Source organism: Halichoerus grypus, chromosome 8, assembly GCF_964656455.1.
Source record: "Halichoerus grypus chromosome 8, mHalGry1.hap1.1, whole genome shotgun sequence".
Lineage (NCBI taxonomy): Eukaryota > Metazoa > Chordata > Mammalia > Carnivora > Phocidae > Halichoerus > Halichoerus grypus.
Genome location: NC_135719.1, coordinates 46262521 through 46277730, shown reverse-complemented (window position 1 = coordinate 46277730; position 15210 = coordinate 46262521). Strand labels below are relative to the sequence as shown.

Below are 15210 nucleotides of genomic sequence, written 5' to 3'. Positions count from 1 at the left end.
GCACGTTTATGTGACAGGTTCCCAGGCAAAGCACTTGGAGTCGGACTCGCTCCCAAGCTCCGGCCAACCTTTTCAACCGCCTGAGGGCCGCCTCCACCTGCCCCCAGAGCCCCACGAAGTCGACATGTCTCGAACAGACTCGACTTCTCCTCCCCCAACCTCTTCTGCTCAGGCCAGTGGCACCAGCCTTTGGCCTCTCTGACACCTTGCCTCCCCTGGTGACCAGGCCCTGCTCCATTCTGCGCCTCCCAGGCTCACTCCTCTTCTTCCATCTCACCCCCTTTCCGTCAGACTCTGGTGTCCCCTGTCCCTTGCCTGGGTTGCTACCTTGGCCATCTTATCATTCCACCCACTCCCAGTTGTCTTGTTGCATTCACCCTTCCCCCCCCACCGGAATTTTTCAAAACACAGATTCGAACACGCCACTACCCTCCCTCAAAAACCTTCAATGGCTCCCCATCTGCTAAATCCAATACCTTGCTCAGTGCCTCAGCCTACTGTTCTCTGTGGCAACCTCCAGCGTCCTGTTGACCAACATCAGGCCCTTTGCCCAGATCCACTCTCTACACTTCCTGCATTTGCAACCTCTTTCTCAACTCTCAAATCCAAGTCTTTTATCTGTAGCTGGAATAGCCTTTAGTAGGTTTTCCCTTATATTATAGTTATTTCCCCAAAGATCCTCTCCCTGCCACTCAACCATAAACCCACTGGAGGACAGGATGCATCTCTTGTCTTTTACCCACTAGAGTACCTAGCACGGGGCCTGGCTCATATGAGCTCCTGTGTTAGGACCTCCTGAGGGAGGCATGCACAGAAAAATGTAACATGTCCATCTTGCCCTTAGATAGCTTTCTGTTTACTTGAAGAGACCGTGCTTACATATTTCATACATATTAATCGAGCATCGACTGTGGCACTGTGGGAGAGCTGGGGACACAGGGTCTGATAGGGGACGTGGTCTCTGCTCTCAGTCCAGTGCGAGAAGATGTTCAAGCAATCGCTGTACTGTGTGGTGAGTGAAGTGCAGGGGTCTTGAGGTCAGACAGGTCTCCAAGGTCAGACTGACGGGGTAAGGTGAGGCTTCTGGGAAGAACTGGTGCCCAAGTGGAGACCTGAAGACTGAGCGGGAGGCAGCCAGGAGAAAGGAGGAGGTGGGATGGGAACTAAGGAGCAACTTAAATGAAGGTCAGGGAGAGTGGTGTGTTTGAAAAACTAGGAAGCTCCGTCTGGTGGGGGTGCTATAGGAGTGTGCGGGTGTTGGGTGGGTGCTGCTCAAGATGAGTCCTGAGCATAGGTGAGGGCCAGCTCTTCACGGTCTGCTTAGCTCTCTGACAGTCTGAACTCAACCTAACGGCAATAGAGAGCCGTTGAAGGTTTTAAGCAGGGAACTGACTATACTACTCTGTGTTTTGGCTTTACGCTGGCTGCTATTGAGAAAGGTCTGATGGATAGGAATAAGAAAGACAATGATACCCGAGCTGGCCTGGGCCTCAGGGAGGTCCCAGGGCCCTCCTGCTCTGCTCCCAGGTCTCTCTTCCTGACGGAGCACCCTTTCCCACCCCACCTGGGCTTCGCTTTGCCTGTGCCGCATCTGGAAAGCCTGGCTTCTTGGGTGTGTGACCTGGGCAACTGCTCAGGGCCCTACGCTCAGAAGGGCCCTCCCTTGGCTTAATGCTCTGCTGTGGCCATCCTAGAATTCTTAACCTTTTTAAAACAAGGAGCGCTGCATTTTCATTTTGCACTAGGTTTTGTAGGTTATGTAGCTGGTCCTGCATGTGTGGAAAATGGTGTGAATAAACTCAGAGACGAGCCCTGTCCACAAATTATTTATGGGATGTTATGATTGCCACCAGTTACTGGATCTGAGGGGCTATTAGCTCCAGGGAAAGACCAATTCTGGTAGAGGAAGAGAAGATGGACTTCGCTTTGTGACCTTTCTGGCAGGAGGAGGGGGCAGTGGTCTGAGGGTCTGGGGGTGGCCAGGTTAAGAGGGAGAACTATGGAGACTGGGGACATATCCCGAGGTCTACAGAGAATGATTTCAATGATCTTATCCCACTTGCCTACCAGAAATGTAGAAATTCTACCATTAGAACTTCATTCCTTTGCTGAAGCATTGCTTGCTCCTTAAATTAGGTATAGCAGATTAGATTCCTAACCTCATCTTTGGCCAGAAGACCTGTCCCTGAGTCCCCATGTGACCTTGGGAAAACCTTTAAGAGCCTCAGTTTCTCCATCTATCTAATGGACATACCCCCTTGGCAGGGCCTCTAAGCTCCACCTGGCCCCCCCTCACTGAGAGAATGAACATATGGGAATGCTCTTCAGAATCTGCATCCACTTGCTCATTTCATGTTTTTTTTTTCCCCCAAGACCTTCCTCAGGCACAGTCTTCTCAATCTGCAAAGAAATAGGCCCAGGAAATCTGCAGGGTCAGGATTTCTGGTAGCCTAGCCCAGCTGGGTGATTCTACTGGAGGAAGAAAGCCGTCAGCCCCAGCTGCAGAGGCAGGAGCCCCTTCTCTGTGTCATCCTGTTTGGAATCCTGGAGTACGTTGCTATAGCAACTTGCCTAACTCACCCCACATGCCACGTGGAAAAACCTCTGTCTGCTTTAGCGCATCACCCAAGCCACAGACTGAGTTCTTCTAAGTTAGAGGATGAGGCCTCCATCATCCACAAGGGCTGGGGTAGGATGTGTCTTTAAGGTCAATGGAATAGTGGGCTGAGGGGCTGGACTATGTGAAGGCAGGTCCCCTCCTTCGTCTATATGGTCTGCTGGCTGGTCTCTACGCCTGACATTCCACCATTAGCCCCTGGTTCCTTTAGCTCAAGGCACAGCCCAGCTCCAAAGCAAGTCCCTTCAGGTAGGACACATGAAGTTGTCTCACTCATTAGGGCTCTTTAGCATGAATTAACTCACTGTTAATGGACTGGGGCTCAGAGCAGGTTTTGATCAGGGGAATAGGAGCTGAGACTTGCTGAGCCTGGACCCTGAGGACGGACTGGAGAGAGAGTCTGGGGGCAGGTGGAGTGGTCCAGAGTATAGGGCACTTGGGGGGCAGGTAGTAGAGCCCCTCTTGGCCCTGAGCTGTGAGGCAAGGGAGGGAGAGCGGCTCCCACCTTCAGAGGCCCCTTGTGAGCACCACTTCTCACCAAGCCAGCATCTTGACTGAGAAATCAGTGGCTAGCTGAGTTTGAAGAAGGGAGTTGTCACTCCTGAGCTGGTGCCCCTGTGTGGGTGGCCATTTGAGTGCTGATCTCATTTTCCCAGAGGACAGCTCCTTCAGCAAGAGCATCTTACTCATCTTTCAATGCTCTCCAGGCCCATTTCCCAAAGAAATACCATGAATGGATTAAGTCAGAGCAGCAGGTTGGGGGCCAGACAATCCTGACACCACCTCTTACACTATCGGCATGACCTTGGGTGAACCATTAACTCCTCGCGTGTAGCCTGGTGACCGCGACAGTGACCTCATGCAGCAGTAGGCAGGCCTAACTGAGATGCAAGAAAGTGCTTCACACCTCGGCTGGCATCCGTCAAATAATAAATGATGGGAAGGGTAAGAACTGGTCCTGTTAGCTGAGGGCTTACTGGGTGCCAGATACTGTTCTGAGCACTTGATGTAGATGAACCACGAACAGATCATCTAACGTCTAGTGCCCAGCAGCATGTGAAGTCATTGTTCTCCCCATTTTACAAATGAAGAAAAATGAGGCCCAGAGGGGCTTATCCAGGGTCCCCCAAGAAGAAAGGATTTGGATCCAGGCTGTTAGGATCCCAGGCCCCACACGTGGAGATTATTACTGCTGCTCAGGATGCATGCAGGTGAAAAAAGAAATGAGGGATGGAGACAGGGAGGCAGTGTGACACCCCCCCCCCCGGCCGACTTTTTCCTGCAGGTGGGCTTTTATTCATGTTGTGACTCAGGTCATAAGAACACAGAATGAAAGCCCTTCACAGAATGTTTTGGGAGCTTATTCATGTGGGGTTTACAAGATGACCAACAGCAGTTACTCTCCTCTCCTTCTCTCCTTCTGGGTTTTCAGCTAAGAATTTATACAGTTAGGATTTACATGATGGGGGTTGGGTATGGCCCCCACCCGGACCACAGGTCCCTCTAGCAAGCACTCCATACCGAGGGGATGTGGGTATCTTTGGAGTTCTCAATTGTTTGGGGGAATATAGTTTCAAATGGCTGTCCATCCTTGATGGTAGCCCGCAGTTTGGTGGTAGTGGCGGGGGGTAGGGGCATGAAGTGATGAGGATCAGCAGAAATACCATTTTGAAATGCGTTAGTGCATGTTAAAAGCTTGTTTTGTAGCTGACCTTCTCTGAGTCCCCAGGATGCCATCACATACCTTAACATAATAAAGGCCACATATGACAAACCCAGAGACAGATAAGGATGACCAACTTTGCCACCTTTATCCAACATAATATCCCAAATCCTCGCCACAGTAATCAGACAAGAAAAAGAAATAAAAGGCATCCCAATTGATTAAAAAAAAGAAGTAAAACCATCACTATTGGCAAATGACATGATATATATAGAAAACCCTAAAGAGTCCACCAAAAAAAACGAACTAGTAGAGCTAATAAATGAATTCAGCAAAGCTGCAGGATATAAAATACACAGAAATCTGTTGCATTTCCATACACTAATAATGAGCTAGAAGAAAGAGAAGTTAAGAACACAATCGCTTTTGCAATTATATCAAATAGAATAAAATACTTAATCAATATACCCAAGGAGGTGAAAGAATTATACTCTGACAACTGTAAGATATTGATGAAAGAGAGTGAGGATTGGGGCACCTGGCTGGCTCATTTGGTTGAGCATTTGACTCTTGATTTCGGCTCAGGTCATGACCTCTGGGTCGTGAGACTGAGCCCTGTGTCGGGCTCCACCCTGGGCATGGAGCCTGCTTAAGATTCTCTCTCTCACACTGTTGGGGGGAATGCAAACTGGTGCAGCCACTCTGGAAAACAGTATGAAGTTTCCTCAAAAAGTTAAAAATAGAGCTACCCTACAACCCAGCAATTGCACTGCTAGGTATTTATCCAAAGGATACAAAAATAGCCATTCAAAGGGGCACATTCACACCAATGTTTATAGCAGCATTATCTATAATAGCCAAAATATAGAAAAAGCCCAGATGTCATCCAACAGATGAATGGATAAAGAAGATGTGGTATATATACACAACGGAATACTATTCAGCCATCAAAAAGAGTGAAATCTTGCCATTTGTAATGATGTGGATGGAACTAGGGGGTATTATCTTAAGCAAAATAAGTCAGTCAGACAAATACCATATGATTTCACTCATATGTGGAATTTAAGAAACAAAACAGATGGACATAGGGGAAGGGAAGGAAAAATAAAACAGATAAAAACAGAGACAAAGGCAAACCATAAGGGACTCTTAACTATAGGAAACAAACTGAGGGTTGCTAGAGGGAAGGTGAGTGGGGGGATGTGGTAACTGGGTGATGGGCTTAAGGAGGGCACTTGATGGAATAAGCACCGGGTGTTCTATGCAACTGATGAATCACTTAATTCTACCCCTGAAACTAATAATACACTGTATGTTAACTAAATTGAATTTAAACAAAAAATAATAACTGAATGAAGATTCTTTCTCCCCCCTCCCTCTGTCCCTCCCCCCTGCTTGCTCTCTTTCTCTCTCTCTCAAAGAGAGAGAGAGAGAGAGAGAGAGATTGCAGATGACACAAATAAATGGAAAAATACAGTATATTCATGGATTGGAAGAATTAATATTGTTAAAATGCCCATACTACCCAAAGCAATCTACAGATTCAATGTAATCTCTATCAAAATACCAAGCATTATTCACAGAACTAGAATAACCCTAAAATTTTTATGGAGCCACAAAAGGCTCAAATAGCCAAACAATCTTGAGAGAGAAGAACAAGGCTGGAGGTATCACAATCCTAGATTTCAAACTATAACACAAAGCCGTAGTAATCAAAACCATATAGCACGGGCACAAAAATAGACACATAGATCAATGCGACAGAACAGGGAGCCGAGAAATAAACCCACATTTATATGGTCAATTAATCTATGACAAAGGAGACAAGAACACACAATAGGGAAAAGACAGTTTCTTCAATAAATGGTGTTGGGACAACTGGACAGCTACATGAAAGAAAGAAAGAAAGAAAGAAAGAAAGAAAGAAAGAAAGAAAGAAAGAAAGAAAGAAAAAGAAAGAAAGGAAGGAAGGAAGAAAGAAAGAAAGAAAGAAAAAGAAAGAAAAAAGAAAAAAGAAAGAGGGAACGGAAGGAAGGAAAAGAAAGAAGAGAAAGAGAAAGAAAAGAAAAAAGAGAGAGAGAAGGCGGGAGAGAGAGGAAGGAAGGAAGGGAGGGAGGGAAGGAGAGAGAGGAACTGTACCATTTTCTTACACCATATACAAAAACAAATTTAAAATGGATTAAAGGCCTAAATGTAAGACCTGAAACCATAAAACTCCTAAAGGAAAACAGGCAGTAAACTCCTGGACATTGGTCTTAGCAATATTTTGGGGGGGGTCTGTTTCCCGAGGCAAGAACAACAAAAGCAAAAATAAACAGTTGGGACTTCATCAAACTAACAACTTTAGCACAGTGAAGGAAACCACCAACAAAATGAAAACCATCGAAATCTACTAAATGGGAGAAAATATTTGCAAATGATATACCTGATAAGGGGTTAATACCCAAACCATATATGAAGTCATACAACTCAATATTGAAAACCCCAAATAACCTGATTTTTAAATGGGCGGATATACTGAATAGACACTTTTCCAAAGAGGACATGCAGATGGCCAACAGGCACATGAAAAGATGCTCACTGTCACTCATCACCAGGGAAATGCAATTCCAAACCACACTGAGCTATCGCCTTACACCTGTCAGAATGGCTAGTATCAAAAAGACAAGAAATAACAAGTGTCGGAGAGGATGCGGAGAGAAGAAAACCCTCGTGCCCTGTTGGTGAGAATGCAAACTGGTGCAGCTACTGTGGGAGACAGTATGGAGGGTCCGCAAACAATGAAAAGTAGAACTACCATATGATCCAGTAATTCTACTCTTGGGTATTTACTCACCACAAATGAAAATACTAATTCGAAAAGATATATGCCCTCCCATGTTCACTGCAGCATTATTTACAATAGCCAAGATATGGAAGCCACCTAAGTGTTGACAGATGAATGGATAAAGAAGATGTGGTGTATGTACACAATGGAGTATGACTCAACCATAAAAATAATGAAATCTTGCCATTCACAACAGCATGGATAATACCCAGTGGGTGTTGCACTAAAGTCAAATTTAAGTCAGACAGAGACAAATACCTATGGTTTCATTTACAGGTGGAATCTAAAAAAAACAAAGCAGGGGCGCCTAGGTGGCTCAGTCGTTAAGCGTCTGCCTTTGGCTCAGGTCATGATCCCAAGGTCCTGGGATCGAGTCCCGCATCGGGCTCTCTGCTCAGCAGGAAGCCTGCTTCTCCCTCTCCCACTCCCCCTGCTTGTGCTCCCTCTCTCGCTGTGTCTCTCTCTGTCAAATAAATAAATAAAATCTTTAAAAAAAATAAAAAATAAAAAATAAAAAAACAAAGCAAACGAACAAACAAAGCAAAATGGAAACAGACTCAGAAACACAGAGAATAAACCGGTTTGCCAGAAGGGAAGGGGGTGGAGGGGTGGACGGAGGAGGTAAAAGGGATTAAGAGGGTATAAACTTCCAGTTATAAAAATAAATAAGTCATGGAGATGAAAAGTACAGTGCAGGGAACATAATCAATAATATTGTCACCACTTTACATGATGACAGATGGTAGCTGCACTTATCATGGTGAGCATTTTGTAATGTATATAAATGTTGAATCACTATATTGTAACCTGGAACTAATATAATATTGTATATCAATTGTATTTCTATTTAGGGAAAAAAAAAAACCCTACCATTAAAAAAAAAAAAAAAGAGCCAAGCCAGCTCAGAAGAAAGTTTTGTCCTAAGCAATGAGGGGAGAGTATAGAAGGGAAGTTCCCTGCTGCTGGAGGAAGTTTCCCCTACAGGAGGGGAGAGAAAGAGCTCCAGAGAGGTCATGAAGAAGGTGAGTCACCATCTGAGTGTCTTAAGGCCCACAGCCCTGTGTGGGTGGGCGAGGACAAGGAGAACGGCCAGGAGATAGACAGCCCATCTCTGGGGGTCCAGAGTGGGGTGGATGGGCTATGGTATATAAATAGAAAGAAGGTGAGACTCCACTCCTATCCCTTCAGGGCTCTATGTGGAAAGGCTTCCACGTGGAAGGGTCCAGAAGCTCTCAGCTGATGATGGTAGCGGAGAGGCTTGGCTGACAAGCTCCCAGCAGGGTGGGACAAGCTTCATCTCTTTCTCTGCTCTTCCAAAGCTGGAGAGCAGGGCTTGGGTCTTTTTAGTCTTTGCACACTCTGGCTGCCTAGTCCTGTGCTTTTTCCAGACACGGTTTTCCTGCTGAACAAGACTCCCACTCACAGGGACACATGAGGGCCATGCTGCATGGCGTGGCTCTTCTCTGCTCCACAAAATGCCACAAGGCACTCACACTAAGATCACACTGACTTCATGACAGCCTCCATGGCAAAAAACATCCCTGAACGCCCGTGACGATCAAGACTTTGGGCCAAGTCTTTGGGAGAGGAGCTGGGAAAGTTTGGGTTTACTGGGGCCTTGTATGCCCCCCGTGAGCCTCCAGAACCCCAGCCCTTCCTTTACACTTCTCTTAGGGACTTGGGTTTGACAGTTTACATCTCCGTGCATCCTCACATCTCTTACTGAATGGTCAGTATCTTGAGTGCTGATGTTGCTGCTGATGATGGAGAAGAGAGACAACCTCCTTGAATGCATAATATGTGCTGGAACTTTCCAAGCAGTTTATGTACACTTACTCATTTGGATAAACTTTGGATAACTCTGTAAGTTCTACTATTTTCATCCCCATTTTGCAGGTGAGAAAGCTGAGGTACAGAACCACTTAGTAGTTTGCCAAGAGCACAGAGTCCTAACTGGCAGAGCCCACACCCAGTCCAGGCAGTGAGACCCCAGGGCCTTCACCCCCACACTGTGCCTGATCTCCCTGTGTGCCTTTATGGAGCCTGGCAGATAACAAGTGCTCAGTAAAGACTGAGGTTTTAAAAGAACATCACTCGGGGCACCTGGGTGTCTCAGTCGTTAAGTGTCTGCCTTCAGCTCAGGTCATGATCCCAGGGTCCTGGGATCGAGCCCCGCATCGGGCTCCCTGCTTAGTGGGAAGCCTGCTTCTCCCTCTCCCACTCACCCTGCTTGTGTTCCCTCTTTCGCTGTGTCTCTCTCTGTCAAATAAATAAATAAAATCTTAAAAAAAAAAAGAATCATCAGTCATCCGGGCACCTGGGAGGCTCCGTCGCTGAAGCATCCCATTCTTGGTTTCGGCTCAGGTCATGATCTCAGGGTCCTGAGATCCAGCCCCATGTGGTGCTCTGTGCTCAGCAGGAAGTCTGCTTCCCCTCCTCCTCTCCCTCTGCCCCTCCCCACCACTTTCGCACGGACACACACACTCTCTCTAAAATAAATAAATAATTCTTTAAAAAAGAAATAATCATCACTCATCAACTCTTACTACCGATGTGTTAATGATAGAAACTTATCAATGGATCTACTTTCTCTGGATGTCAGCTATAAAAGTCTTTGGCCTTGTCTATTTCTTTTTTTTTTTTTTTTCTTGGTTTCTTGATAGCTTTGCCCACCCATCACCCTGCCCAGCTTGTAGCAGAAGCTCTGGCAAGACAGAGGCTCTGAACTCATAATGGCTTCAATGCGGACTGCCTCCCAACTTGGCCTGTGATAGGTCCCCTGTCTCCCTGCTGAGCCAAACTGTGCCGTCACCGGCAGGCACACTTCCTGGTAATCCTCACATTGAATCCATGTGATGTACAGTTGGGAGATTGATTATCAGTCTTGCTCCAGAGCCAGGGGAATGAATTCATCGACCCCGCGACCTTTCCAATTTTCAGAGTCCAAACTACGGTCATCCTTGTGGTTTTAAAATATCCACCTTTTTGTTCTTTAATAAGTCCCAGGAAATAACACTCTAACTTACAAGCCTCTCCACACTCCTTCAAGACCCTGTTGAAATGATACCTCCTCCTTCAGGAAGCCTCCCTTGCTAATCCAAGTGAAACTGAACTTCTTGTTTGAACCACAGCCCTTAGCTTCTCTGTGCCGTTCACTCCCTAATCCTTCTATTTAGCTTTCCCTGGCCTTGCCTTATTCCCAGCTCCAGGCAGGGCCTAGACTGCACACATAGTTGGTCCCCACCCCCCAGTTCCTTGCAAGCAGATGTCGTTCCAACATTGATTGATATGTTTAATGAATCCCATATTTTAAGAACCCAAACTGACCAGACATAACTCAACGGTGGTTTTCTCCATATAAAGGGAATTCTGAGTCACAAATCTTGTCCCCGTCCTTCACCCCACTCCCCTAGCGCACACCCCCCCCACCCCCATTCCTGCTTGAGTAATAACACCAACAACCATTGCTTCTGTCTGCTGTGCACCAAGCCCTGAGTTAAGGACTTTTCTGACAGCGCCTCACTTAATTGTCTGGGGAACCTTACGAACTCAGCCTGAATTTCCATCTCCATTCCACAGAGAAGGAAACTTGTGGAGAGATTGCATAATGTACCCAAGGTTGTGCAGCTAGTGGGCAGCAGAGCCAGAATGGAAGCCAGGTTCTGATTTCAAAGACTTCCCTCTCAGCTTCCTGAGGTCCAGACTGACTCTAGCCACTCCATCTCAGGGTCCGGTGGGATGGGTCTGCCTATCTGGAGTCACACAGGGGCGCATTCCCTTCTGCTACGGCTGGATCTCCTTGTGATGTGAAGACAGTTCCTGGAGTTGTCTTCCCTCCTGTCTAAGTGACCGAGAGTGGGCTTCACCTCCTACAGCTGGTTTCTAGATGAATGCTTGCCAGGTGGCAGCTCTTCCTTTGTCCTGCCTGACACCCCCTCCCCCAACAACTTAAAGCGTTAATGTTTATTTTGTGGCTCTAGGATCTGGACTGCACTCCATCAGCCAGAGACTGTTTCAACTACAGGCCCTCCCAGAAGCTCTGCTATAGTCCGGGGGGAGGGGGGGTGTGCACTTGTTTTCGAGGTAACCTCGGACGGGGGTGAGAGAGCCCGGGCTGGGGGGGTCTGCACCTGTGCTTCCTGAAGGCTCCTCTCTCGCTGTCTCCACATCTGATCCCCGGTACCGGCCCCAGGCCCCAGCCTGGAACCCGTGCGGAAGGGGAGGCGAGGCCGGGGCGCTGGTCCCCGCCGGGGCACTCGGCCCCGCAAAGGAGAGGCCCCGAAAGCTGTCGCCGCCGGTAGAACGGCGCCGCTGGCCGCCGCCCCGCGCTACAGGTACGGGTCGGGCCGGGGCGCCGGGAGTGGAGAAGCCCTCGCTGGTTGCCCCAGTGCGGACCGCCTGGCGTTGGTTTCTGGCTGCCGGTCGTGCGCCCCGCCGGACCCAGGTCTCCGGCGCGCCCCGACACCTGGATTGCATTAGGCGGGCGGCGCGCGTGTCGGCGACGGCTGCTTCCCCAGATTGTTGAATAACTGCATAATTCCAAGCGCGGGTTGCCCCGTCCCTGCCCCAAGCATCAGGTAACGTGTCCGGGGCCCTGGCTGCGGAGCTGCGCCCATCGCCTTTGGCCCGGCCGGCTACAGCTCGCCACCGCCTAGGGGCCGCCGCCCTGGGGCTTCGTCCGTCCGCGGCCCGAGGGATTCTGCGCAGCTCGCGGCGGCCTCCGTGTCCCGCTCCCCGAACTCGAGGCGGCTCCCTCCGCAGGCAGGAGGGCGGCCGAGGCGGCGCTTGCTCCGCGCGTCGCGTCCCCTCCCAGCCCGGGCCACGCGCCCTCCGCGCTCCCGGGACGCCCGAGTGTCCCCGGCGGGGCGCCTGCAGTGGCCAGCGTGTCCGGCGGGGCCGCGGGCCCTCCGCGCTCCTCTTCAGCTCTTCCCCAACTTTTCCCCAACTCTTCCCCACACACCAAACTCCCAGCTCCAAGTCGCCTGGGCGCGCCTCCCTCTTTTGCGGAGCTTGGCGGAGCGGCTAGACTGCAGCCACTTCCCGGGGGACCCCCCGTCCCCCACCAGCGGCCAAGCTCCGACCCTGAGAGGGGCTCCCACGGGCACGCGGAGGCAAGGGGCACGTACCTAGCCACAAGCTGAGCGCCCAGGCCACCAGGAGGCCCCTGGGCAGGTCCATGGCGCGCGGCGCGGCGGCGGGGCCCGGGTGCGGGGCGACGGGGCAGCGAGCCCGAGCGGCAGCGTCCTCGCGGGCGCCCCGAGCCTGCTCTGCGCGCCGCGCGCCGGGCTCCCTGACAGCCGCGGCTCCTGCAGAGGAAGTGGGAGGGCTCGGGCGGCGGGGAGGGGCGCGCGGGCACGCTCGCGCCGGGCCCCGGGCCAGTCTCGGCCCCTCTGCCACCTGGGCAGGCGGCGTGCCGCGCCCCGGCGCCGTCCGCGCCGTCCGCGCCCCGCGCCCCCCACCCCACCTCTGCCTCGGAGACCTGGTGCGGCGCCTCCCTCCGCGCTCCGCCACCAAATTCCACGTCGCTGCAGGAACAGTGGCTTATATTCCCATTTCCCAGAGGGAAGAGCTTCACAAATCTCCGAGGGATATCTCAGGTCACCCGGGGACACCGGGCCAGGACTCAGGTCTCCCTTGGCCCAGGGGAGCGGATGTCCCTCAAACGTCAATTCCGAAATGTCCCCCTGCTGGGCCGCCCCGGGAAGCCTGGAATGTAAAGGCCCCGGTGCTTCTAATGACCTTGCAATAAATGCAGGTCCCTGCTCCAACTGCACTCTGTCTGCCCTTCCTACCTGAGGCACCCCAACGCAACCAGGAGGATCCGGTGCCTACTTTACGACAGTGAAGCTCTTCTTTGGAACGCAGCCGCCTTCCTTCCCAGTAGTTCTAACCCCGGACAATTAAATCCCATGCACCTTTGTTGCACAAACTTTAAATCAGGACCTGGACCCCAGTTGGTGAGTGTGGAGGCTGGCCCACCCAGCAAGGGAGAGAGCTGAGGCAGAGGGTGGGATGAACCAGATGGTGAAAGCTAGAGCAGGCACCCCTCATCACTTTGTCGGAAAAGCCTTCCCACCACCTCCCAAACCCATATCTGCACCAGGGTACATGCTCATTCTCTCTCTCTCTCTCCTTCATTGTACTTATTAGTAGAGAAACTATACATCAGTTGGTATAATCATTGAACTTTTCTCTCCTTGTCCAGACTGAAAACCCCATTAAGGTAGAAATCACTGTTTGGTTCACGACTGAGGACTCAGCCCTCAGCACCCAGGAACATAGTAAGTGGGTGGATGGATGGATGAATAGGTGGATGAGCACAGGTGATGCGGGGGGTGGGGGGGGTGCACAGAGGGTAGAATTTTTTGTCTGGGAGGGACTGGAAGGGCTTCCCAGAGGGCTTGCCATTCAGGCTGGGTCCTGGAGGAGGAGGTGGGTTTTGGGAAGGCCCAGGTGCATACAAGTATAGCAATGGGTGTTGTGCCAACATTGCTCTCTTCTCTAGCCATCCTGGTTTTTATTTTGGTAACCTCACCTCTCCCACTCAGCCACAGACTTTAGGGAAAAGCTGATTCTGTCTCTGGGAGGTGTATGTGTGTATGTTGGGGGAGGCATGTGGTTTAGGCTGAAGTGAATCAGTGTATTGCTATCCCCTGTCTATAGTTTAAGAAAGGGAAATGTGACAAAGGAAGGTTTTCTAGGAAACAAGCTTTCTTGCTCTTCTAAAAGGGCCCCTAGAATGAATGAAGGAAGGAACGATGAACTAACTAACTCGCTCCTCCCTTCTCCTACTCCCACGTCCCCTCCCAGGCTGAGACAAAGAATCATGTAGGCCCAGAAGCTCATAGGGGTTGGGGTGGGGAAGGGAAATCTGGTGTCGGGATGAGGCAGACAGATGCTGGATGGCAGAATGGAGCACCCAAGTCCAGGAGGGTCTTGTTGAGCCCCTGAATCAAGCTATCCCCTCAGCCTGCTCCCCTGTGGACTTCCCAGTCCTATGACCAATGAGTCCCCTTCGTTGTTTAAGCGGGTTTGAGTCAGGATGCTTTGAACCTAGAGCATCCTAACTGGTAACAGTTATTCAGTGAGCTGCAAACCACTTCCTTGCCGCACACAAATTCAGGCTTTCTCTGCTGGTTCTCAAACTCCACGTAAATGGGGCTTGCCAGAAGCACCTGTGAAGACCCAACACTATTTGCTAAAGGGGCTCCATGCGGTGGGTGCCGCATAACAATTCTGCTATTCTGCCCGTCATTAGCTCCCATTGTCCTCATCAAGGGCATGGGAGTCCTGAATAGAATATGTGTGCCTTTGCGTAATCTGGCAGGGTGGGGAGGGGGAGAGGTGTGCCTTCCCTCTTTCAGCGTGCAAAACACACTAGAGGAGTCCAACGCTGGAGGAGCTAGGGATGGAGCTGAGAAGACAAGACATAACCTCATATTTATTGATGTGATCATTATTTACTATTTAATCACTCATTTTAATAATGTATTATTTAATGATTATTAAACATTGTCAAAATCACACAGGGCAGCAGCGTATGGGTGACAAATGCATGATCCAGATTCAGTCTGGGGAAGCTCAGAGAATGGATGAAGGGCTTTATGGAAGCTGGGATTTGAGTTGAGCAATGATAATAATAATACTAATCCTTCACATGGATGTAGCATATTTATTTTTCTTGAGACAATTCACATACCATAAAATTTGCTCTGCAATTCAGCAAGTTTTAGTTTATTCTCAAGGTTGTGCCACTATTACCACTAATTTCATTGTTATGACCCCCCCCGCCGAAGAAACTCTGTAGTCATTAGCAGCTACTCCCCATTCCCTTACCCAAGTCCCTGGAAACCACAGATCTACTTTTTTGTCTGGATGGATTTGTCTATTCTAGACATTTCCTGTAAATGGAATCATACAGTACATAGTATTTTGTGTCTGGCTTCTATCATTTAGTGTAACGTATCCGAGGTTCCTCTCTCTTGTAGCAAGGATCAGTACCTCACTCCTTTTTATTGCTAAATAACATTCTGTTGCATGGATAAACTGCATTTTAGTTATCCACTCATCAGGTGATAGATATTTGCTTGTTTCCACTTTTTG

At 49.6% G+C, this 15210-nt stretch overlaps 1 protein-coding gene across 1 annotated transcript in view; it reads right to left on the bottom strand.

Moving 5' to 3' along the window:
* The window catches only part of ITGA11 (integrin subunit alpha 11), a 110511-nt gene extending 98160 nt beyond the window's left edge, over positions 1-12351 (bottom strand). Inside the window, exon 1 of the mRNA XM_036087083.2 lies at positions 12234-12351. Coding sequence (XP_035942976.2) covers positions 12234-12285 — 52 coding nt within the window. The 5' untranslated portion in view covers positions 12286-12351. The remainder of the gene's footprint in view (positions 1-12233) is intronic.
* Positions 12352-15210: the final 2859 nt, after the last annotated feature.